Source organism: Argopecten irradians, chromosome 2 (assembly GCF_041381155.1).
Source record: "Argopecten irradians isolate NY chromosome 2, Ai_NY, whole genome shotgun sequence".
In the NCBI taxonomy this organism is placed as follows: domain Eukaryota; kingdom Metazoa; phylum Mollusca; class Bivalvia; order Pectinida; family Pectinidae; genus Argopecten; species Argopecten irradians.
In genome coordinates, this window is record NC_091135.1 from 60,068,559 (window position 1) to 60,094,955 (window position 26,397).

Consider the following 26,397-nt stretch of genomic DNA (forward strand, 5'->3'; position numbering starts at 1 on the left):
AGCAGAGAAGTCGTCCAGCTGGCTGTGGTGGAAACGACAAGACATGAGCTGGAAGCTATCCACAGATGGGCAGTGATTTGGCCAATCACTGTCGACTCGCCATCTTGAGGACGTTCCAGGTTAGGAGTCGAAACGTTCAGAAAGAGGTGGACCTGGCTGATGACGTCTGTGGAGCGGCAATCCAGGGATTGTATTTAGGTAATGGATTGATAATTATTAGGTTTCATAATGAATGAAATAAACTTTTGTCAATAAAATTGGTCAAATTTGTTGATTTTATAGGGGACGTAACTCTTTGCCATTAACGACCTAATAAAATAGAAAAAGACTGCATACAGGGTATTTTTATAATTGTATACCCATATATTAGTACTAAAAAAAACTAGTTTTAATGGTATATAGGAAGGCTATAATAAAATATAATGATTTAAATAACCCTGCCCTCTTACATTAGCTAATGTTGACAGCTATTTCGGAAATAGAGCAATAAATCACTTTTGTCTTTGGATATTTTATTTTCTATGGTCATTAGGTAATGGCATATCAAAGGAAACCTTTACATCACAATCTCAAGTAAACGGGGTATTTTTGTACTTAACCAGTCTACTACTAAATGGTGAAGTATTGTTAACAACTTTTTAAAGAATCAACCCATTTAAAAAAATGGGTAGTAGCAATTTAGGATTTAATATTCGCAAACGTGAAAGTCAACCACGAATTGCGTCGATAGATGATAGTTAATGTTTTTAACTATAGGCAATGATCTTATCGAAGCAGAAGAGTTCTACACTGACCCTAACTTCCAGAAGGACTGTTTTATATGTAAAACTCTGATATATCAATACTGATTCAATCAACATCTGTTATATAAAAAAATCAACTTGGAATTGAATAAAATATCTAGGATACATCACCATGTATTGCTCAATACGTAAACAATTTGGCTTGCCTTTTGGGAAGGGAATGTGGTAGGTGGGTGTCTTATGGAACTCATGTTTTTGCATTGGTTGTGAAAAGCTGTTATATATACAAACTGACAATGGTTTATACATTAATATAAGGACATAAGTGTTATGTTGGGTATTGGCAATCATTTTAAGTGTTTAAATGTACTAGATTAAAGTTATTGTGCACATATTGAAATAATGTTATCCTTAACAAGTGACATTGATTTAGATATATTTGTATTCATTTTAATGAGAAAGTAAAAGATTGCCCTTGTTAGAAAATGTTCTCATAGGCGTGTTCACTGTTTTGAAACAGCTATTGTTTTTAATTTGTTATCAACTTAAAGCCGAACAATTGAACGGTTCGAAATTAATTCATTATTCGCCGATATATAAACCAAAACAATAGCATGCATATAATAAGGGTTATACTAAGGTTTAGTTTGTACGTAATTCTTTTTTCTTTTTTTAAGACAACACCTGAAGTAAAAAGTGATTTTAAAACATTCTTGTAATCTAAGAGGTATAACCACTCTAATAATCATATGTAGCCTTTAAACCTAAATTAATAATTATGTACACAATTATTGAATGCTTTATGTCTTGCATGGATAATACAATGATGTACATAATGTAATAAGTACACTTCTTAAGACAATTGATTTCCACCCAATTGTATATTTTGAACTGCGATAATTAAGAGACAAATGTTATGAAATCACCAGTTACAATACAAATCACAGAAAACGCTTGTATCTGTCGTTTGAAATCGTCATCTGAAGGCGCAGCTGCATATGTTATAACAATGGAGGAATTCAAAGGCCGAAACGCTAATTGCGTTGTGGTTTATTTGTTTATCAGACATAGAGGACAGACTAACGATTATATAATAAAATATCATGCCAAACTATTCTGACTTAACGATTTAAAGGATAAACTGTTTATGTTGTCATTTCCGACATTATAATATTATAAAAATGCTAATATTAAAGCTTCGATTTTTCGATGTTTTTCTTGAGTTACTAAAACCCCAAATGTACCTTAGATATAGACAGTAAATCAATGCGAAATTATTACGTACCGCGTACACGTTATATGTAAAGATACAAATATGTTTCACTGCTAAGGCGAAAACGTGAAAACTACTAAAAAAACAATTAAAGCTAGCGGTCAATGTTAACCCATTGTCCAGTTGTGTCAATAGTCCTCTTTGATGTACGATCGTCAGAAGCTAGTCTGGTCATCGTAAAACTATAACCCGTCAATGTGTGAGACCAAAGTGTCAAGTAAATGGCACAACAGCTTGCTCATTAAAAAACACAATAAAATCCATGGTTGAATTCAATACGTACTCTCCATCAAAGCTTCTTCTTCAAAAGACCATGTCATCAATAAAGGAAACGTGCAGATAATCCTCAATGTTGGTTCACCTTCAGTTTAGTATAAAACACTGAGGTCATATGGAAGATCACTACACTGGTCCTGATGCTAACTGGACACCTCGTTTGGTCTCTACTCTGATTCCAGGTAAGTTATATACTTTGCTAATACTGGTGTCATGGAATGTTCATATGTGCTCTATCCCAAACAAAGACATCAAGAACTAGAACTAGTTTCGATATCTTTAAACAGTTTGTGTGCTTTCATACAAAATGACGTAAGAATAGAAAAGCTAACTGAAGTTGTCTTAATCATCGTTTAGAGGACAATTTATTCTACTTTTGTTTTTGATCTTTGATATATATTTCTGCTTTCTGTAATGCTGATACATATTCAATTCAGTTTCCAGGCGGTCGTAGTTCCCTAGTATCCATCAATGTTGTGTTTGACTTGGGATAGGAGCGAAAATCTGAGTACGTTTGGATTGAATGATATGTTAACATTACTTTACGATCCTTAATTATCATTGGTGTATGCATATTTTCCAGGACTAGAAGATGCTTTCTACAAATCTCGTTCTTCTTATCTTCGCTGCACTTTTGTCTGTGTGTATTGAAGGAACTGTGAAGCTCAATGATGTAAGCACAAACAACGCTATCACATTAAGATACCTAAGTAAAAGACGATAGAATTTTAAAATAATTCAGACGAACCATTTGACCGAAACAAATGTTAAACATCTGAAAAGTCTTTTGTCGTGTAATTATTATATTAGGGTAATAAAATGTTCGCCTTATGACGGTGTAGATATTGGATTAGGTGCTTTAGTTCATTAAGCTATAACTTCGTTGTACTAGCTAAGTCAAGAACAAATGCTTAATTCTTAAAAATAGAAATGCATTGTACTTTCATTGGAAATCTTTTCATGATTTATCAGATAAAAGTTGTGTGTTTTATTTCAATTCATGATATTTTGCTAAAGTAATAGCTGTTTTCCATAGCCGTTGTGTGACTTCTATTTACATTATATCCATGTTTTGTGTTTAAATCGTTAGGGCGCACTGACCGTTCCGTGTGGCATGATTCCATATGATGCGGACGAAGATGGTCTGATTACTGAAGAGGAAGTCGAAGCCTTCTTCATGTCAGAAGGATACCGGGAAAAAGCCGCAAAAAATTGGAGAGCGTCTTTCTTTGATCAATTTGATTTAAATCGTAAGTATTGGTGTATGAAACATAATATAAATACCTTTGCCAGTTGAACAAAATCTACATACACCTTTGTCATCGAATTAACCAAAACTTTTGCGTGATTTCGGCCTCTTTATCAAAACGTCTTTTGAACTGAGGACGTTAGGCTTACAAAGTGTTTAAGCTTGTATGTATACTATGTATGAATTATTTGTGTTCATTTGTATGTTTTGCCAGTTTGTTTCGGTTCGACCCATGCATATTTTGTTATATATTTTGAATGAAAAATGCATTGGATTGAATAGATACTTATGATCAAAGTTTAAATATGATAAAGTAAAATTATTACTGTAATATGAAATCACATAACTGGCCCGTCCAGCCATGCCATAAATAGCTCAAGACACATGTGTAATAACACTTTTATGACGCCACATGTAGTTTTGACGTCATATGACGTCGTATGATTGTCTCAATAGACGGAAATAAAAGTTATGTGATAAATAGAATCTTACACTGGTGACTTTGTTATACGATATTTATCATACTTATGGCTTTGAATTTGATATTACATAGCTACTCACGTAAGATCCTAGATTCTATATTTATAACTGTATCATGACGTTTTTTTCTATTTTGTTTCTGTAAAGATGATCATCTCGTTCAAGTTGAAGAATTTTACCTGGACAAAGGGTACCAAAAAGATTGTATTTTATGTACGTATTTCGCCATTTCATAAAGTTTCCCTGTACTGATTAGGAGTGGACAACCTTTTAATTCAAAGATATTTACCTTTACAGATACTCTTTGTTAAAAATACAGTGTCCAGCTCAATTTTCCTAATTACTAATTAAACAAAAACAAAGCCGTTGTGGTGATGTTGATGTAGAAAGCTTTGTCCCTCGCCTGAAACCAGTTATATGGATAAAGCATCATGGCGATGTAATAATCAAAATGTATCTAAAAAAATTCTCGTAAACGTGTTAAGCCGTTTTTTGTTTAATTAAGAAAATATAGCTGGATACCAAGTGAATGTGATCGAAATGAACGTTTGCAAAATATTCCACAATATATATAGATCTGCATAAGGAATTGAACGCGCATAAAGATAATGCAACCTATTAGACACGACTTTTGCCATACTTTTTGTAGGCCCAATACGTTTAACATACGGAACTTCCGCACGTTTTGTCAAATTGAAATGATGACGTAAGAGAATGTTGAAGTTTAACTTTAAAATTTAATAACGATACGTTTGACTTGACGGAGGGCTATTCTGGAGTATCCAGAATGTAACCGATGTGTTCCGTACAAAGTCTGGGACCTAACTGACATAAAATAAAACATAGCATGGTTAAATACATATACAGACAACGAAATTCTGGAATTGTGATTGACAGATGTCGCTTATCTATAGGTGTTAAATTAGACTGAGGCAATCTGAAGGTGACCAGTGGACTAATATGATAATCCTATTATGTAATATAATGGACAGGTTAGCTGAGTTGTTATACCTAACGACAAAGAATTTATCAATGTTGACATGTACAGTAAAGCTGGACTTCCGGACTCTAATTATATACATTGTTAATATTAACAAAAGGAATACTAGCTATTGTGATGTCTTAGAAATATATTTAACAAAGAGTCTTATGAGTAAAGGTATTTTGAACAGTTCAAAGTCAATTTTAGCACTACACTTTTTATCATAAAATTTCTTTGTGATACGTTTCCGAAAGCAAAATGATAAGATATCAAACTACCAGGCTTGTTTTACCTTTTGATAATTAAGGGTCGTTTAGGTTAACGCATGCGCCTTTAACAAATGCAGCTAAATATAGATTTGTTGTTGTGCTGGCATCCGAAATGTATGTTGTAACAACCACACATTTTTAAAATATATTTTATAGTTGTATTTTATACTTATAAAAGAAATAATATGGCTTTACCCAATATTTCTCCTTTCATAATTTTATATTTCCATATGCTTTAATGCTTGTAGATTGTTCTCGTTGTCATTCCAGCTGCCCTGATGAAAGGATAAAGAGGATTCAGTATTCAATACGCAATCTGTACGACATGAAATATGTAATGTCGCGTACTTCTAGTTTTGAAGAAAAATAAAAATGGAAAAATGCATTAGAAATTAATATTTTTATTTTTATCTAAAACATCTGATATTGATCTTTTGCACATTATCTCTCAACCATCCCCTTCGCAACACACACACACCCCATTGGCAACACCTTTTGCCCATAGTGTTACTGGCAAGTCATTAAAAACCAAAAAAGCTGTTTTTTACGGTCTACTTATTTAAGTGCACATTTATACTGGTCTGTACCATTATTAGAACTATCTGTTGTCGCACACAGATCCTTCATTGTTTGGCACTATGACATAGTCCAATTAGGATATTACGATGGTGTTAGTAACCCCTGGAATATCTAGTATACAGGTTTGTGACACACCAGGTATTTTCTTACTTTGTTAAATACATATTTATGTAGTTTGATGACTGACACACGCTTGTCTAGACTCTTCAAATGTTTAACTACAGTTAGGCCTCAACGGGAATTTGCTAGTCTTGAAGATCTGATTCACACTGACTTCTCTGTGCTTATTCAAAGAGAAAACTTCAAACAATCTGGTACTATTTTGATAATTTTTCTGATGGCAAGTAAAGACTGATTCAATTTCAAATTTTATTTACTTTCAGTCTGCTGACTCATCAGTTAGATACACATACATAAATACATTAATACATTCAGTATAACTAATAAGTCACCCAAATGCGTTAGACTTTACATTGTCTTGTCCTTTTTCCCCATTTATACTATGTACTATATATATTATTTTTGTATTTGTTTTTTATTTGTTTTTTAAACTATAGTCAAACATTTTTTTGTGTTACAAACCCTTTAAAATTGTAGAATATATTAAGCCCTGTATGTAGAGCGTAAGAATTGTACCTGCTGCCACTTTCCCACGATCGTAAAAGGCGACTAAATTCAGGATCTTATCTTTTCTTTCTTCCTAACTTACTATTTCTTCTTCCTTACGTCTCCCTTGACACCACCTCATTTTTGGCCTTCTGTTGAGCGCTCGCCCCTGTGAGGTAGGTTTTTAATTTGGGTTCTGTCCCCTGGCAAAGACACACCTTAGTCTATAAAAATGGTAGTTTCCGTGAGTTTCTGCTCCTGCTTGGCGCTCAGCATTAAGGGAGTGGGACGACTGATTCGCCTGTTGTCAGAATAATGTGACCGAGTAGGGTATGTTGTTTGGTGTCTTCGACGGCATGCTTCAGTTATATAGCACTATAAAAAGGACAATAGTTTCACTACACAAGAAGAGATAGTGTCTTAGCCTAGGCTCGGTTATAACCGGAACAAGGACGTTAAGCACTAACAATCAATCAATGATACAAACAAAAGAAGACATAAGTATACCACAGTCTCCCAAAACACGCACTCCATACACATTCACAGGTGACTCACAGGTGTTCGGACTCATTGAAAGTCAGGGGACACCACCGCATACATGAGAGGCCGTCCTTACAGTGTATATGACCCTAGCTGTTACATTAATAAACGTAAATTAATCAAACAAACAAACAGAAAATAGTAGATTTGGGCTTTTTGAAAATATTGAATAAAAATAACGATCTGTTATGAGTTTCCCTTCATATTATAGTGATTTTTCATTTTTGTGAGCCTTTGGCGAGAAACGATTTTTTTCTTTTTTAATTTTCATAAAACTTATTAAATGACTTTATTGAATGGGTGAGCCCTGCAGGTAGGGCGTTAGTATTGTACCTGCTGCCCCTATAGCATGATAGTAAAAGGCGACTAAATTAGGATCTTATCTTTTCTTTTCTTCCTAACTGACTTTATCTTTCCTAATGCCTTCCTTGGCACCGCCTCACTTTTGGCCTTGTGTTGAGCGTTCGCCCCTGTGAGGAAGGCTCTGGGTTCTGTCCCCTGGCCGAGACACACCAAAGTCTATAAAAGTGGTAGTTTCTGCTCCTGCTTAGCGCTCAGCAAACGGGGAGTGGGACGACTGGTTCGCCCGTTGTCAGTATAATGTGACCGGGTGGGGTGTGTTGCTTGGTGTCTTCGGCGGCATGCTCCAGTGATAAAGCACTATAAAAAGGGCAATAGTTCCACTATACAAGAAGACATAACATGAATTTACCACAGTCTCCCAAAACACGCACCTCGCACAACATACACGCAACACACCGCATACATGGGAGGCCGTCCTTACATGACCATAGCTGTTAATAGGACGTTAATTAAACAAACAAACAAACAAACAAATTATTGAATGGGAAACACGTAAGTAATATGATAAATACAATTATTCAAAAATGTTAATACAAAGTACACGTTAACTCCATTCATAGAAACATGATCCACTATAACGAACCTATCGGTAGTAGTGATCATCTGGTACTGCACGTAATACTTTACTGTGAAAAAATACAACTACAAAGAGGGAATCACGTCTGAAGTACAACAAAGGAGATTATAACAAAATGAGGGAATCTATACCTAAGGACTGGGAAGAATATATAAATGGCAATGAAACTAATATGTATAAAAACTTCACAGATATTATAAACGGTCTGGAAGAGACAAACATCCCAAAGCGTTTAATCATCGGGGACAGGAGAACCAACTACCTCTGAATAAAAGCACCATAGAGAAAATCCACAAAAAAACGTCGAGTGTGGCAAAGGTATATGAAAACGAGTAGCGAGGCCAAACATAAAGAGTATGCTGAAATTAGAAATCAAGTAAAATGGGAACTGCAAAAAGCCAGGAAGTGAGAACATTGATATCTGATCTGAAGTGTTTTAAAAACGGGGATGATCAACAGATGGCTGTTAAGGATAATGACAAAGCCGTGATTTTAGAAAAAAAAAAAAGAAAAAAAAGAGGCAATTATAAAAGACAGTTTATCAGTAAACCCCTAGCGGAGATATTCAATCGTTCACTGCAAGGAGGGAAACTACTGGGTTCTTGAATGGAGAAAAAAAACACCAACATAACTGCTATATTTAAGAAAGGTTCAAAATCAGAACCAGGATTTTATAGACCTGTTAGTCTCACGAGTGTTATTGTAAAAATCCTAGAAAAATTAATTAGAAATAGTAAAGTTAAGCACATGGACAATAATAATCTTTTAATCCCACATAAACGCATTTTAAAATAGCTTTTGGGGTAAGGTGTGAGCAAAACTATTGTCAACTGGATAGGAGATTTTTTAATTTGTAACATATCCCAACGTGTAATTGTTAATAGGGAGACGTCAAAAACATATTCTGTGATTAGCGGCATCCCACAGGGAAGTGTGTTTGGTCCGATTCTTTTCGTAATGTATATAAATGACCTCCCAGACATTCCAACATCACCATCGCCACTATTTGCAGACGACACGAAGCTATACAGGCAAATTAAAACAAATGAAGATGAAAGAATCCTCCAGGAGGACTTAGACAAACTAAGCAATTGGTTAAATACATGGTTACTAAAATTCCATCCAAACAAATGTAAAAGTTCTGTCAATTAAATCTTCCAAGGAAAGGTATTATTCTATGGAAGGAAAAAACGGAGAGATAATTCAACTTTAAAATATCACACAAGAAAATATATAGATGGAGACCTTAATATCAAATCCCACCTGCACAATATTGTCAACAAGGCAAACAGCATAGTTGGTCTGATACGAAGGTCATTTATATATCTTAACGAATCTCTGTTTAAATTATTATTTAAAGCACTAGTTAGGCCACATTTAGAATATATGCAGCTAGCTTATGGAATCCATACCAGAGAACAGATATCGATATTATAATATAACTGAAAAAGTACAAAGAAGGGCGTCAAAGCTGATCACAGGGTTAAAAAACTTAACTTACGATGAAAGTCTAGAGAGGCTGAATCTTTCAACACTGCAGCACCTGAGAACAAGAGGGGACGTCATTAATGTATTCAAAATTGTTGAAAATATTTATGATCCTCGAGTCACCAAGGACTTCTTCCTTATGGACAATGATAGCAGAACCAGAGGCCACTCTGAGAAAAATAAATCACGTTGCAAGTTGGAACTTTTTAGCCAGAGAATAATCGATTTATTCAATAATCTATCACAGAATATTGTAAATGTGGACACAGTGTATAAGTTTGAAATGTTGCTTGACAATTACTGGAGAAGTGTTGGTTGCAAAATATAACCAACATGTACGTATACTGTAAGTAGTTATAATGCAAATGTACAAAATGGATAGTCTACTTTAGCCATTGTTGTATACCGGAATGGAAATAACTTCTTATGTATGTATATTAATTGATATGGATATAGAGGCTTACAGCCTGCATCCATTACATATCGTTATAAATGATATATTTCATAACAAGCACACGTATACTATTTTATTTTTAATTCCGCTTCTTTCCATCCCGTTATCCGCTCCAATTTTAGTAACGCCTAAACATGGCGACTATCATGGTTTCATCACTTGCAAAGACGATCGGAAAGTTTAAAGGACAGGTAATTATAAGTTGCTTCTAGCACAGATTCTGAAAAATATAGCAGAATAACAAAGAAAAAACCCATAATTTCCTATATATGTACAGTACAGTATGTATTGTGCCCCACTATGGCCTGACAGGCACCGAGCCGGTCGCGGAAACAGGTGGATTCGTTACTGAATGACGTTTCGCCCTAAAATGGGTACTGTTCATCATTGGACGTTTACATTAAAATAATGGAAAATAATATGAAATAATGAAGATATATCGATTATACTCCCATTATTTTAGAGATCATATGGCAGTAAAATCAACTTTATTTTGTTTTAATGTAAAGTAACTTAAAGGCATTTTACAAACTATCAGTTTCTGTTTATAATCATATTTTGTGGGGCGAATTGTCTGAGGCGTCATGACGGAATCGGACTCTCCGGTTTGGTTTTCACCTTTATAATCGCCAACACCAGACACAAAACACTTCCGGAATTACTTTGTTTACAAATGGCAGCGAGCAATGACTTAATATATTTAAGCTTTACATCAATGTACCTATCAGTTAGGGATCTCTACGTACAATTTTTAAAAAGTTGAGCTTATTGATTCAGAACTGTGTGAGGCAGTGAAATCACCCGATCTATTATAACATTAGATCTAGATTTTACATCTCGATCACCAACATTTATCTTGTATGATATTTTTGACTACCGTTTATACACAATCGTCTGATTACTGACAAAATGAGACTTGGAGCATATAGGAGTTGTGAGGTCTGCCGATTATTTGTTGAAAGCCGGCATGCTAAAAGTTTGATCTTCAACATATACTGGCAACATTTGTATAATGTTCCTGGCTAAGGCGATATCAGATCTTCATGAACTGGAAATATTGCCATTTATGGTTTTCCATAAAGAAATCCACGGGAGAGGTCATGTCAGCCAACTGCATTTTTATTGACAGGTTAGTAAAAATGTAGACCAAAATAAAAAAAATATTTCGATTATCTGATAAAAACAATCATGTCGTTTTATAAACAGTAATAAAGTATATGTTTAAGAAATCATTTGCAAAGTCAAAATATATGTTTATTAAATTATCAGCTTGGAAAAAAGCTCCTCAAACATAATAATTTCCTCAGGATGACTTTTGAAACCAGGCTGGAGCCTCTATTGCAGCCCCTTTTGTTGTATAACTTTTCCCAGTTGGGAGGTGTGGTGGTAAAGTCATATGGAATTAGGTATTGATTGTGCAGACAACAATAGCAAAATAAATTTTTGGTATATATTTATTTTTGTGTTAGTTAGATGTAATATAAATACACATTTAATCTTAATTTTTTGTCCAAATGATAATAATTATTTACGCTCTGTCGGCGATGAAGCATCTTTAGTAATCAAACTTCATTTTCACTAGATTTTGTTATATAGGTCATAGGTTGAAAGTAGACATACAAATTTACAACAAGTATATAGCTGAAATGGATTAAATTACATTACTACTGTACTTACTAGTACTATAAATATATCTGTATTTTTCTTGGGTTTTTTGCAATATAAGAAAATGCATTACAGATGCATTTGGAACTGAAAAAAAAACATAAACCTGTAGAAAATGTATGTATAAGGTATGTGCTGAACTTATATTTATCATACTTTACAGGTATTCTAGCTGTATTGAATGATCTGATCATCATGGGGTGAGAAAGAATACTTTGGACACCTACGATCCATGTCTTGCCTGTGACAGAGAATCTTTGGACATAAAAACTTCACTGCGAAACTGAAACAGGTACAACGGCGGTATATGCAGGATTTTTTTATGCTAATAAATGCTAAGAAACAAGTTGCTAATTTTTCAATATTTGTTTTACTAAGGTTTGGATTAATCAATCAAACCAAAAGATTTGGTAACCTTATATGAAATCTTTTCATTATCAATGGGGAGGAGGGGGGTTGGGTGCAGTGGTCAAGTGGTTTATGTCTCGACATACTACTACAAGCCCTCTACCTCTGGTTTGCAAGCTAGAATCCCATGTGGAGCAATTGGTAGGAACTGACCACTTATCAGTGGCTTTCCTCCACAAATAAACCTGACATGTCGTTACATGACCTTGGTTATTAATAGGGTGTCAAACTAATAAAAACCAACTGTGAAGGAATCACATGTTCAAATCTATAAATCTACTAACATGTTGTTTCATGGAAATTAAAGTGCTCTTATAGATAATTTATATATGTAATGTAAAACTAGCTATTCCTTACTGTATTGCAGTAAGTGTTGTTCCTACAAAAAATGTTTGTATGAAAATGTGTTAAGTAGTGAATGTACAGATCTAGAAGGACAGCCTAAAATCAAGTTATTTTATTCATATTTCAGCTGCATCCAGACACTCAGAAAATGGATATATTGTATGAGAATATGGATGAATCATTTGAACAGTCACAGAGGAATTAGACCACTTCATGTCTTGCCTATTCAATTGACAATCAGATTAAGAACATGAGTGATTTTAATTCAACCTTAGAACAATTGATAGAGAATCTTGGAAATTATGCACCAAAAATTGTTGAGGATATCGAGACAAGCCCCTGTGGGAAGTCTGGAAATTAAGTCTGGAAGATGATGCAATATGGCCGACTGACAGCTTTTAACTTCCACAAGATTTGTGAAGCAATAGATTGTCATCACTGTCCACAATCATTGCTGGAATCTATCATAGCAAAGTATGAACCAGGTGTCTCTGCATTTCAATGGGAAAGAAGGAAAAAAGTACCTAGTTCTTCAGGACCTGTATATAAAATCATGTAGGTCTATTAAAAATAGTGCATATAGAGCAAAAAGGTCTATATCTGATGTGAACTTCCATATATATTGGTTACAGTGTATATGGGATTTCCTCATGTAAACAACACAAAAAGAAAGTGATTGAGATAAAATGTCCATACTCATTGAAACGTATGTAATCAAAAGAGGTTTCATTGCATAAAATCGCATTAATAAGTTAACAATAAATCAATTATTTCTGAGAAATCTGAATATTACCGTCATATGACCATGATATTTATAATACACCCAGACAGGGATATACTCATTGGATTTGATAGATCATTACCTTTTTTCAATAGCATTTATTTAAACATTTAGTGTATGCTGTTACAAATAAGCAATAAAGCACACACACTTTTTATACAAATAAGTGAATAAAATGACAAATTTATGACAATTGAGTGATTTTTTATTTTTTCCATGAATTGCTTCTCAAGATTGCACAAGACGTATTGCACCGCAAATTCAATTAGTTTGGTCCAAAACTGGCTTTACTTTAAAGGGTACAGCTCCTTCAAAATGTGAAAGTATTGAGATGTCACATTGTCTTTTCAACATGTACTGGATTCTAGCTTGGGCAATTTGTCATGTCTAAGTAACAATAGCACTAGAAAGTTATTTATTCAATATAAATTGTAAATGGTACTATTTAAATGACAACCACTAGCTAGAATCACAGAAGGATAAGGATGTAGACTTGGCATTTTGCTTGATTCTTAAAATATATATACAGTAGTTTGACATGTTATAATATCTAGCACAAATGTATATTTATCACATAACTAATCAACTGGCCTGTTTAGCAATGCCATTAATATCACAACACACCTGTAAATTAAAAATACTATTGAGACATCATAGGTACAAATAATGACGTCATGATCAAAATATGATGTCACACAAGTGTCTCTGTTGACAAAAATGTCAACTCCAAGCTTGATTCCACCACTCTTGAAATGGAAAGTTGATAAGTTCTATCTAGATTTCCATAACACAATTGTACTGATCTGATATAGAATTGAATAGAATCTTACACTCATGGCTTGATAATATTAAATTTATTAATCTCCTTAAACGCTTTGATATGCCACTTTCCACAGTGTTCATAGACACTCAATCATGTCCAGAGAAGGGCATCAAAACTTATTCCGGGACTCAAAAACCTAACATACGAGGAACGCTTAGAAAGACTAAATCTTCCAACTTTACAACATCGGAGAACTAGAGGGGACATTATAACTGTTTTTAAAATAGTTAAAAACATATATGATCATAGAGTCACTGAGAACTTTTTCCAAATGGACAGTACAGGCAAGAGAGGTCACTCTGAGAAAATTTTTAAGAAACGTTGCAATTTAGAATTAAGAAAGAATTTCTTCAGTAACAGAATAGTAGACATATGGAATAATTTGCCGCAACATATTATAGATGCAGATACTGTATACAACTTTGAAGTAATGTTACATAAACACTGGAAAAATATTTGTTTTAAAATCTAATAGTCTATATTGTAGGATCATAGCCATTGATATACTGGAATTTATTTACTTATTTTATGAATGCATATTGTTGATATGGATATAGAGGCTTCAAGCCTGCATCCATCAATTGTCCTAATAAATCATAATAAAAAAAATGTAAGCTGATTAAGATCCTCTATCTATCATACATAAAACATTGTTATATATGTTATTGAGATATCATAAGGTACTCTAAAAGAGATTAAAATAAATGCTGCAGATATTACGATGCCTTAATTCAATATGAGAGTTACTAAACAACTGTCATAGCTACATTTGTACGTGTAAGAGCTTAGGCCTACATGTCCATGCATATGTAGATCTATGGTATAAGTTGATGATGTCTTGTTTAGGTCTCCGTTTTGCTGCTTTTATTGCAATACATGATGTTCAACATGCAGGTTGGGTATCTGGGTGTTTTGTGGTCCTAGTTCTCCTCGCAACATAATGTTTTTTAACATATGTGTGTCGCTTTATTTACACTTTACATCGTTCAAACTGCCGATTTGTCGTAGGGAAATTAATCAACGTGACCCTGTGCATTTATTCTTTGCTACTAAACATGGATTCACTATTGCAGATGCCCCAACAAATGTGTTTTACCCTATTTTTACTTCATTTCAGGCCAGGTTTCGGATTGTCTGCATGTAGTGAAAACCTACTTTCGCTTCGCGTATGTCTGGCATATCGCTTATGTCATTGAAGAAAATAGGCGTGCCGCTTAAGACTCGTACAATTGGAAAATCGACTATTGTCTGTGGCTCATGATGTCGATCAGATCACAGGACAGGTGCTGGCTCTAATATAGTGAATATATTGATGTTGTAAAAAATACCATATTACTACAGAAAATAATAGAGTAATACAATATTTTTTGTAATATTAATATATAAAACTTCAAACACCTTTGATTAGATCAGAAACATATATACATATATGTTTCTGATTAGATGAATGTACTGTGCATCATGTATCATCATCACTCCTCCGGACATATACTAGTGTACATAAATGTATATTGAATGGCTCAGGCATTCAAATGAATGTGAGATAATAAAATCATTATGTAAAATATAGAAAAAATATTATTTAATACATGGTGATCGAAAAATTACCTCCACCATGAAGGGAAGTAACTCTGTTAGATTAGAATGATATCCACATAACTGCTTAGAGTTTTTGTCCCTTTTAGCACAATTACACTTTGTATTGTCTTCAACATAATACAAAGCATGAGGAACTGAAAATGTAATAATCATTATTTGTATTGTTTTTTCAGGTGCCATTTTTGCTTTTACAACCAAATATCCATTGTCGGTGTCAATTATTTCAATTACTGTCAACAAGGTGTCCTCCTGCAGCCTTAAAGGAAACCACATCTTCAAAGGTCTTGGCTACCTCGGTGGTGCAGCCCCGACAAATTCACACAACTAAAGCTAGTCAGCTTAACAGACCAAAGTATTTAAAAGACCATGTTAGTCTGTTTTCTGTTATTGTTGGAATACCCTCAAAGCACCCAGAAAAAGGACACTTAGTTCTTGTTGATTCTGACCTTGTCAAGCGAGTGGCCTTGGTGGAAGTAGCATCAGTTACTGTGACATTCTTAGGTACTTTAGTATTATCATTTATTTTACCAAACAAAACTTTACCTGATGAAATGAAGCTTCCATTATTAGTGTCCTACATTTTTGCATTGCTTGCTTTACCATTATTGAAGAATATGGAATACAAGCGACGTATATCACACATGTATCATAATGCTGAAACAAACGTTTTTACTGTGAGGACAAAACCATTGTTTCGTAAAAGTAAAGAGTCATCGTTCACAGCAGAGGAAGTAACACTTGCTGATCCTAAAGTGTTTAATGGATTATATGTCATCTACGCTGGAAAAAGGAAGTTCTTCTTCAACCCTACCCCTGATGTATTCAGAGACCAAAATGCGTTTACAATATTGACTGGAGAAACATGAATAGTTTAAACAAGTCTGATATTTGTTTCACAAATTTGAAAACTCACAATTTATTTGAAAACAAATCAGTTATTTTAGTTCTTTAGTATTTATTTGAAAATACATTTTCCTGAGGATTGTTTTAATGGACTTCTTATATAATTCAGGCTTATATAATTAATGGTTACCATTGTATATGAGAATAAAAAAAAAGCAGATATACCGGTAAGTGAAACAGAATTATGCCTGTAAAACTCAATGAGTGCTTTAATTTTTTGCAAAAATTTGCATTCACAACCAGTAAGAGTGCTGTCAGAAAATGAAATGCATAGTAGAAAAAAATTTAAAACAATTGTGTACTGCAATTTATTCATCTATTGCAAGCAAATCTTACCCATGATATGGAAGCATTGCCTTCGTTATTTAGATTACTGAACCTCATATTTTTAAATAAATAAACTTACTAAAACATTGACATTTGCTGATTTTGAATTTATGTTTTGGAAAAATGTGCTGGTAAAATCAAGATTTGAGAAGTGGAAAGATTCTTATATAGAAATGGAGCTGGTGGTCCTCATGATCTCATCATATTTGATTCTTAAGACAAAATGGTTTGATCTGAAAAATTACCAGTCTTGTTAAAGCATGCCATATACTCATGTTAGGTATCTGTGCCTCTTGCTTATTATGAAGAAACTATTTTAACCTACTTGTCCCCTGTGACCTTGAGATCGGATGAAGATCACTATCATCTGCATGTATTTGCTTTCTATAATCATAGACACTGCATACACATACAAACTCATAAGCCCATTTTCTGCTCTAGCTTCGCTAGTGTTCCTCACAGTATGAAAAGGGCATGGTGTCAAAGTAGCAAAAAGGGCACCAGCTATGCCGAAAAAGGGTATGATACATGTATATAACTTATGTGTTTGATGCTGTGAAACAGCAATCATAGGTACGCTAAGCAAGCCTGAGCACATCAAAACAACAATAATAATCCGCGATGAAAATTAAATGCTGTTTTGTTACTTTCACACCCTAATTGAAGGTATAAAATAATAAAACACACACATATAATAATTGTCACAACGATAATCGATGTGTACAATTACGCAATCGGTGATGTTTTCCAATGTTTACTTAGAACTATTTCGTTTTGATCTTGGTTCAGATCTTGTGTATTCCCGAAAATCACACACAACGCCTTCTTAATTTATTCATCCGCAGTAGATTTTCTTTATTTATCTATCTAGGTGAATGGTACAAAATTGATGCTATAAATGATGATAAATTATGTTTGCTTTAATGATTTATACAAAAAATAAGATTTAAATGTGTTTGCAAAAGTCTTTTGTTTAGTTGACGTTGCGAACTATATCTTTAAATTACTACGCTCTCTTCCATCTAGAGATGTGAAATCTCGAGTTGCCTCACTTTAAACGTCATTGCTATTAGGCCTTTCATTGCAGGAATTAATTATTTATAGCTACCTTTTAATTATTTAACTAAGATCAATTCAAACAAATACATATAGAAATTATACATGTGGTGTCAATTGAAATTACTACGCTCTCTTCCATCTAGAGATGTGAAAGCTCGAGTTGCCTCCCTTTAAACCTCAATACTATATTATCGTAGTGAAAGTGCACTGCATAACACTTGCTGTTCTATTTGTTCAAGCCGTGTTTAAACAAAGATACACAACATATTTGCAACAATGTTCCATAACATCAAAGGATTGTTGTAAAAGGTAACCAAATTATGACTTTTTATTTGACAAAAGTATCTGGCCATGATTTATAAGTCAAAAGTCGGCAAAGCAAAGTGGTACACATGCAAGCAGCCATGTTAGTCTTTCTAACAAGGAAATCGCAATATATTTCTGTTGTTATTAAATGGATATTAATTAACTCATTTTCTTTTCTTTTAAAGAGACATTGATGAAATTGATAATTTCAGTAATTAGTATGTGTACTAGTATATAGATTACTTACATGTATTAAACGAAAATGGCACTCAGATTTTTACCAGATTTATTGGTTTAATAAATCTACTTATTTCAGAAATAAGAAATTTTAATATATAAAATAGATTTCAGTCATTTCAGGAAAAAAAAACCTATTTAACTTGTGGTGGTTGAATCAACTTTGTTTAACTCAAAAATTCAACATTGTACATTATATAAATACAATGTTCTACAACATGTTAACTAAATTTAATATAAATGATAAACCAATTCTTTTATTCCTTTTTGAGTCCTTCAGTCACAGCATCTATGAGTGGCCTTGGCACTTTGATTTTTACATTACTATCATTAAAGGCCCACTATCTTTCCGGGGCAAACATAAAGATTTCTTAAAGAACGTTAGTAGCATCAGAAAATATATATTGATGTACTAAGATGAGGTTACAACACCAAACATATGCAAGATTTCCTCCGTAATATATGAGTGGAGAGTTAATCCGCTGTTTTGCCGTCTGGTGCAGTGATAGTCAACTACGTATATACCGCGCAGTATTTAGGACGACGGCAGGAAACATAAGACGACCCATAGTATGAAAATTAAGATTTGATTTATTTTAATCAAATTGTTCAGAAAGTGATGATATGTGTAGTATTAACGGTAAGTTAATAACTTTTGTGACTCTACAAAATTATCGATGAAAGATTCAGGCACAGTGGATGATGATAGATGGAGAATGATGACTATGCGAAGTCATATGACTTAAATGCAGATAACAGTAACCAATGATGAGTTACTTAAATTTTATACAGCAAGTTTTAATTATTAGAAAATAATTTCATAATTATATTTTAGGATTAATATGAATAGATATTTTATTGTTATGGAGATCGATATAGCACAAAAATCTAAATGTACTGTAAATAAAGTGAAAAGCAGTTATGATGACAGTACACTCAGATTTTTGTCTGATATCTCCATAACAAATATATTAAAATTAATTCTTATAATTTAATTTTGATTTTGATAATGATTTTGATTTTACTTTGAATTTATTTTGGCCTTTTATTTCGGATTATTAATATACTAGCTTTATACGGTTTTTACCTAATTATGATAATTTAATTTACGAAATATAATCTCTTCAAAATTCCAAATTAATTTTGGAACTCTTATCAGTGCATAATTTACACGTGCTCCATTTGTTATTATTATTATACCCTCATAACCTCAACAAAATAAAAAAAAGACTATTCCTTAAATAAAGATACTGGTTGGCAACATATCATCTCGAAGAACATATTATCATGATTTTGATTGGCGCGGTATAACAAATGCGATTATTAAACAGTTTTGTGTTTAGAAAAATGACACATACCAAAATTGCCAACAATGTTTTCAAATTTAGAAGAAAATTAAAAAATTTAACATAAAAATACCATATTTCAGTAAATCTTAACTCACAAGTACAACATAAGTCAGGGGGAAGGAGTGAGTATGATATCGGCTTTATTCTAATTAGGATAAATAGTCTCGATTCATTTTTTGTCTGCTTCCTGTGATGACAGACAAAAACATTCAAAAAACGAAAGTTGTAAGGGAGGTAATTTAATCTTAGAAAAGAACGCTGGTTGGGTCACTCAAGCGCTCTTGAGCAGACGACAAAATACAAGGTAGTAAACTATGTCGATTTGTTATATTTTTGTTTACAGATTAATCACCACCAGAAATCATTCAAATATCTTTAATATCTATTCAGAATCCTATTAATTTATACAAACAGGTGAAAAACATTCGGCATTTTGTCATTGATAGATCGGTAAATGGTGGCCTGTTCATTTTCCCGTAGCAATAAACTAACAACATCACTGGTCATAAACAAGTCACGTTTTCTTCCTATTGCGGGACAATTTTTGCACCATTTATTTTTTAAAGATAATTCAAAATATTAACTTTCTATTGATATCAAATTTAATTTCTTCCATGACACAACTATTTTTAATATTTTTTCTTTAATCACGATAATATGTTCAGTAAAATGACGCGAACACCTATTTGATTGCTCTTTTCCAAACAGCTGTTTTCTATTATAAAATAATAATTCAATTTTGCTTGTTACGAGCATTTTCATTGGCTTAAAAATTTACTTTATCAGCCCATAAAGGAAAAAATGGCATCGCCGTTTGTAACGTTGCTTCTGATTGGTTGAGATGACGGCATAATTATTTCATAGACAAAAGAGTCCCAAAATGAATTTTGAATATTGAAGAGATTATCTTTAGTAAACTGAATTATAAGGATTTATTTGAATAGATTTTTTATGTTATGGAGATATAACACAAAAATTTGAGTGTACTCTCATCATAAACCGCTTCGCGGTTTATTTAGAGTACACTCAGATTTTTGTGTTATATCTCCATAACATAAAAAATCTGTTCAAGTTAATCCTTAATTATGTAAATTAAATGAAAGTTTATAACGCTGAAGTGTACCTACTAAAGATTATTTACAACCATAAAAAGCTTAATTAAAAAAATCGAGAAAAATCGCTATCTTTTCACGATAATTTGTCGCCAGCCAGTATATATATATATTTTTTTTTATATAAAGCACGATTTTTCAAAGTATTCCAATCAACCAAAATTGGAGATAGATTTATTTGAACAAATCGTCCGGATACCTAGACATCCGAGTTGAGCTTTTACAATCTCCGTAACCTTCAAAATTGAAGAGTTCTCATTGAAAACATGGCGACGTCGAGAGTGTTTTGGGGATCTTGTCGTCCTATTTCGTGTCATTTTAGACAGGTAAGTTACTGGAGATATGTCATTCAGATATATAAAGTAAGTGTTATTGAAATTAATAAGTAGAACATGTCATTTGCTCCCTGATTGTTGGTTAATCCTATATTTCTTGGATCGCACTTAGATGTAAATAAAACAGGTTGGGCACAACCCTGCATATGGGTAACAGTTACCCATTTGAGTAACAGTTACCTGTTTGAGTAATCAATAAGTTACCCAAATGAGGAATTTTGTTGAAGAAAAATGCATGAAGTTGTTTTAAACTTTTTTATCAAAAAAGGGCGTAATGATTTTGACATGGCACCAATACTAACATAACATAGGACATTAATTATTAATCAAAATGGGACAAACTTCATTGTCTCAATTTTGGTAAAAGTCACAAAATAAACCACCTCCATTGCTTACTATGGTGCCAAAAATAGAACACAGGTAAAACTCATTCAACCATGACATTTGCACTGAATTTCCCTGATAGCTATACACTAAAGTCAATGGAGAGCACCTAAATTTTCATCTTACAACAAAGTTAGACAACAGAATTTGATATTTCACCCACAGAAACATAAAGTCTTTGACCAGTTGTTAGGCATTCTAAAAATTATGATGCCCTTTTTCGACAATAATTTTTAAAACAATATTATGCGTTTGCTTTTCACATAATTACTCAATTGGGTAACTTATTGATTACTGCAAACAGGTAACTGTTACTCAAATGGGTAACTGTTACCCATATGCAGGGTTGTGCCCAACCTGTAAAAAGCCTGACATGGTCACTGATGATCGACACAGTCCAATCGCGCTACAGAATAATTGAAAATACTTTCTTCTTCAACAAAGAAATCGACATCATTTATTGTATGTTTATCAGAAACATATATGTTTCTCGTTTTATGATTTGTAACATATACATGCAGGCAGCCGCATGTGAGTGATGATATTTTTGATCAGATTATCTTGAAATTGCAAAAAATTGTAGAAAGGTACGTATACTTGCTCTTTATTTGGATATGTTTGAAATATTTCTCCTTTATATTTATTTGTAATATATGTTTCTGATTATAGACTATAACTTGCAGTGTAACAAAAACGTCAATATTTCCTTCTTCGTAATTTCCCTGCAGTAATTTATAAAATGATATAGCATAAATCATCTATATATAATAAGCTACGGAAAACTATACAAGTAATTACTATCTTCGACATCTATAAATATTTCTATGTGTACACCAAATATAAAAACAGTCGCTGTAAAACGAATAAAAATAACATACAATTGAAAATAAGTCACAAATGCATGAAATATAGACTATAATAAATATGACATTTCTTCCGTCCTCATACTATACATGCATGAGCATACCTGAAGATCTTTAACAACCGTAGGCCTAATTTACAACTTTACATGTTGGCTTTACTGATATAGGTTAGTTACAATGAACTGTCACGTTTACTAACTGATCTTTAGTGTAAATTGCTATAGTATAATGCTCGTAATAGAGGCTAATTTATTTTCTGTGTTAACAACTTTCATTTAAGTCGCCTCGCTCAAACAGGTGCTGACAAATATACAAGCTGGAATTGGTGGCATATCGGTGGCTCTGACCACCCGGGGGCAGGAGGGGCGGGGCCCAATTCTGAATTTGCACATTACAGAGTTATCTGCACTTGCGGGTAGGTATTGATTGTGACGTCATGTATTTGCGAGCGTAACATCATACTTTTTGGAGAAAACTACGTAAATTGCGCTCACAAAACAATGACGTAACAATCGATACCTATCTGTAAGGGAGCTAACTCTGTATTATGCAAAAACGGAATAGGGGAATTAGAGGTAAATCCTATAAATCCCTACTTGTCCTAGAGTTCTGCATGGATTGCAACCAAATTTGGCCACAAACATCCTTGGGGGAAGGGGAAGAGAACTTGTATAAATTTTGGCTCTGACCCCCCAGGGGCGGGCCCAATAGGGGAATTAGAGGTAAATCCTATAAATCCCTACTTGTCCTAGAGGTCTGCATGGATTGTAACCAAATTTGGCCACAAACATCCTTGGGGGAAGGGGAAGAGAACTTGTATAAATTTTGGCTCTGACCCCCCAGGGGCGGGCCCAATAGGGGAAATAGAGATAAATCCTATAAATCCCTACTTGTCCTAGAGGTCTGCATGGATTGTAACCAAATTTGGCCACAAACATCCTTGGGGGAAGGGGAAGAGAACTTGTATAAATTTTGGCTCTGAACCCCCAGGCACAGAAATGGCGGGGCCCAATAGGGGAAATAGAGATAAATCCTATAAATCCCTACTTGTCCTAGAGTTCTGCATGGATTGTGACTAAATTTGGCCATAAACATCCTTGGGGGAAGGGGAACAAAACTTGTATAAATTTTGGCTCTAAACCCCCCAGGCACAGAAGGGGCGGGGCCCAATAGGGGAAATAGAGATAAATCCTATAAATCCCTACTTGTCCTAGAGTTCTGCATGGATTGTGACTAAATTTGGCCATAAACATCCTTGGGGGAAGGGGAACAGAACTTGTATAAATTTTGGCTCTGACCCCCTTGGGGCAGGAGGGGCGGGGCCCCAATAGGGAAATTAGAGGTAATTATTCAAATTCCTTCAGAAAAAAACTGAACCTGTATTCAGAACATTACTTGGCATTACAAACCAGGTGAGCAATACAGGCCCTCTGGGACTCTTGTTAAGCACCCCCTTATTTGCTTCAATTTTTAAGCGCCCTGGGCCTTATTAGGTCAAATACAGTATTTACAGAACATTGAATAGGTTCAATACCGACATCATGTTCTAAATCTTTAAAACTTTATTTTTTCAGCCCACCACCATCAGTTGGTGGGCTATTCAAATCTTTTTTCATCAGTGGTCAGTCGTCTGTCCGTCCATCCTTCCATCTGTCTGTCCTAACTGCCACAAATCATAATTTTTTTGTAACTTAGTCATATGGTCCAATGTACCAAGGGCTCAGCATTTTCATCGGACTCTATTTGGGGGAGTTTTGGCCCTTTTATTAACGAAAAACACCATTTTTGTCTGTTTCTGTTCAATAACTCTCACAAATATTACCAGATTTTCTCGAAACTTGATAACATGGTTTAATGTCTTGGGGCATTGGCCAAGTTTGATCGGGACTTTGATTTTACCCTATTTGGCTGTGTTATGGCCCTTTTATTAACGAAAAACACCATTTTTGTCTGTTTCTGTTCAATAACTCTCGCAAATATTACCAGATTTTCTTGAAACTTATTAACATAGTTTAATGTCTCAAGGCATTGGCCAAGTTTGATCGGGACTTTGATTTTACCCTATTTGGCTGAGTGCTGGTCATTTGAATAACGAAAATAGCCATTTTTGGCTGTTTTTGTTCAATAACTCTCGCAAATATTACCAGATTTTCTCGAAACTTGATAACATGGTTAAATGGCACATTGCCTTGGACAAGTTTGATCGGGACTTTGATTGGACCCTATTTGGCTGAGTTATGGCCCTTTGATTAACAAAAAACGCTGTTTTCGTTCAATAACTTTCGCAAACATTACTGGATTTTCTCGAAACTTGGTAACATAGATAAATGTCTGGGGGCCTTTGCCAAGTAGGATTGGCACTTTCATTGGCCCTTATTTGGCGGACATCATGGGCCTTTGATTAACGAAAGCGGGGATATAAATTCCATGAATTTACCTATTAATCAGCCTTTCAAGTTTGAAAGTACAATGATAATAAATGTACTGTTTGCATTTACTATAGAGTGTTGCTGCTTGAATGAATGATGAAAATATACAAAAGTAAGATTTTGTATATTCATATTGAAAAAATATAAATTTGGTCATGCAAAAGTTTTGACCCAAGTGCTACGCACATGGGGGTCAATATATTACAATACGTATTGCAATACATCATGCAAAAGTTTTGATCCAAGTGCTACGCACATGGGGGTCAATATATTACAATACGTATTGCAATACATCAACACAATACATTGTATTGCAATATTTCCCAATACACATTTACTGTATCGTGGCACTCCTAAAGTATGTCAGATGTTGTGTGTGCTGATGTCACTGTTAACACTGAAGCCTATGATGATTATAACATACATTTAGGAACATATTGCCATATGCATTCTACGTGATGAGTCTTAGGGTAGATATCATATCTATTATTAGTATGGTGTAATTGCTTCCCTCTCAATGATGTATCCATTTTTTCTTTGTAGGCAACATGCTTCAGGACGATGGTGAATGATCAAACATGTCGCCTCATTTGTACTCAGACTATAAAACCTATCTCCATCACTCACTGTTCCTCAGTACATAAATACAGTGTTCCCACCCAGTCACGGTGTTTGAATACAGACAATGCTCCTATTCCTGGTCAAGAACCTGCCACTCCGATTCCTGGCTTACCGCTAACGGATGCAGTGAAAGGCAACTTAGTTTATTATGGTAACATTACCAAAAGTATAAAGATAGTGAAAATATTCTCAGTGTCAACAAGTGGAGTAGCATTGTGTCTATTGCCTTTTGTAATGCCAAATATCCTGGAGCTACCACCAGTGCTACAGTTTATGTTAGGGAGCGGAGTGAGCTTCTTTATGTTGGGAACCCCACTGATGATCCATGCCATGACTAAACGTTATGTGACAGACTTGTACTATAACAAAGACTCAAACACATTTACAGCAGCAACACTTTCGTTCTTCTGTCGTCGTAAAGTCCGAGTATTCACTACTGAGGACGTCACCTTTCCTAGCATGGCATCAGTGTTATGTTTCATGAAAGTGAAGGGGAAGCCTTTGTTTATAGATCCGTCAGGCTTCAGGAGTAGAGAGGCCTATATCAAACTTATGGGCTATGATAAACCTATGGACTTTAGTGATATTGAAGGTTTTATTAAAAAGAATGAAGAATAAACAAAGATTATTTGCTTTATTGGGAATAGAAATTAAACTTGAATTTTAAAGAATGTGTACCGTGTTTATATTTGCTTTTTATCTAGTTCATTATGACTGTTTTCCCCAAGTTATGTCAGCTGTGCTGGTGCATGATCTGAAATGTTTTATGGTTGGCAAGAAACGTACCTAGACAATTTATTGTGAACTTACAGTCAGATTGTAATTATAATTGGAGGACAGGCTTCTGTAAGACTGATAATTTACATGTAGGATATTTCTCCATTTCTTCGTTCATTACTGCTACTATTATAACAACTCTCTGAACATTGTAAAAAAAATGCTGAAAATCTCTGGAGATGGATTGGGAGTTGC

General features: G+C 34.0%; 3 protein-coding genes and 1 long non-coding RNA gene across 4 annotated transcripts; all 4 read left to right on the top strand.

Annotated features, from left to right (window-relative positions):
- The first annotated feature begins 2,801 nt into the window (after window positions 1-2,801).
- LOC138317043 (uncharacterized) lies at window positions 2,802-5,562 on the top strand. The gene is made up of 4 exons (XM_069258671.1): window positions 2,802-2,965; window positions 3,383-3,542; window positions 4,169-4,234; window positions 5,543-5,562. Exons 1-4 carry the CDS (start codon window positions 2,885-2,887, stop codon window positions 5,560-5,562), a joined length of 327 nt encoding a protein of 108 aa, XP_069114772.1. The 5' UTR covers window positions 2,802-2,884.
- Window positions 5,563-9,987: 4,425 nt separating this feature from the next.
- LOC138316111 (uncharacterized) lies at window positions 9,988-16,820 on the top strand. Its single transcript, XM_069257619.1, has 2 exons — window positions 9,988-10,070; window positions 15,674-16,820. Exons 1-2 carry the CDS (start codon window positions 10,014-10,016, stop codon window positions 16,364-16,366), a joined length of 750 nt encoding a protein of 249 aa, XP_069113720.1. The 5' UTR covers window positions 9,988-10,013; the 3' UTR covers window positions 16,367-16,820.
- Window positions 10,473-13,223, top strand: LOC138316112 (uncharacterized). Its single transcript, XR_011207595.1, has 3 exons — window positions 10,473-11,008; window positions 11,708-11,836; window positions 12,425-13,223. It is a non-coding gene; the product is annotated as an uncharacterized lncRNA (long non-coding RNA).
- Window positions 16,821-21,045: 4,225 nt separating the features above from the next.
- LOC138316117 (transmembrane protein 70 homolog, mitochondrial-like) lies at window positions 21,046-26,098 on the top strand. The gene is made up of 2 exons (XM_069257627.1): window positions 21,046-21,119; window positions 25,348-26,098. Exons 1-2 carry the CDS (start codon window positions 21,060-21,062, stop codon window positions 26,041-26,043), a joined length of 756 nt encoding a protein of 251 aa, XP_069113728.1. The 5' UTR covers window positions 21,046-21,059; the 3' UTR covers window positions 26,044-26,098.
- Window positions 26,099-26,397: the final 299 nt, after the last annotated feature.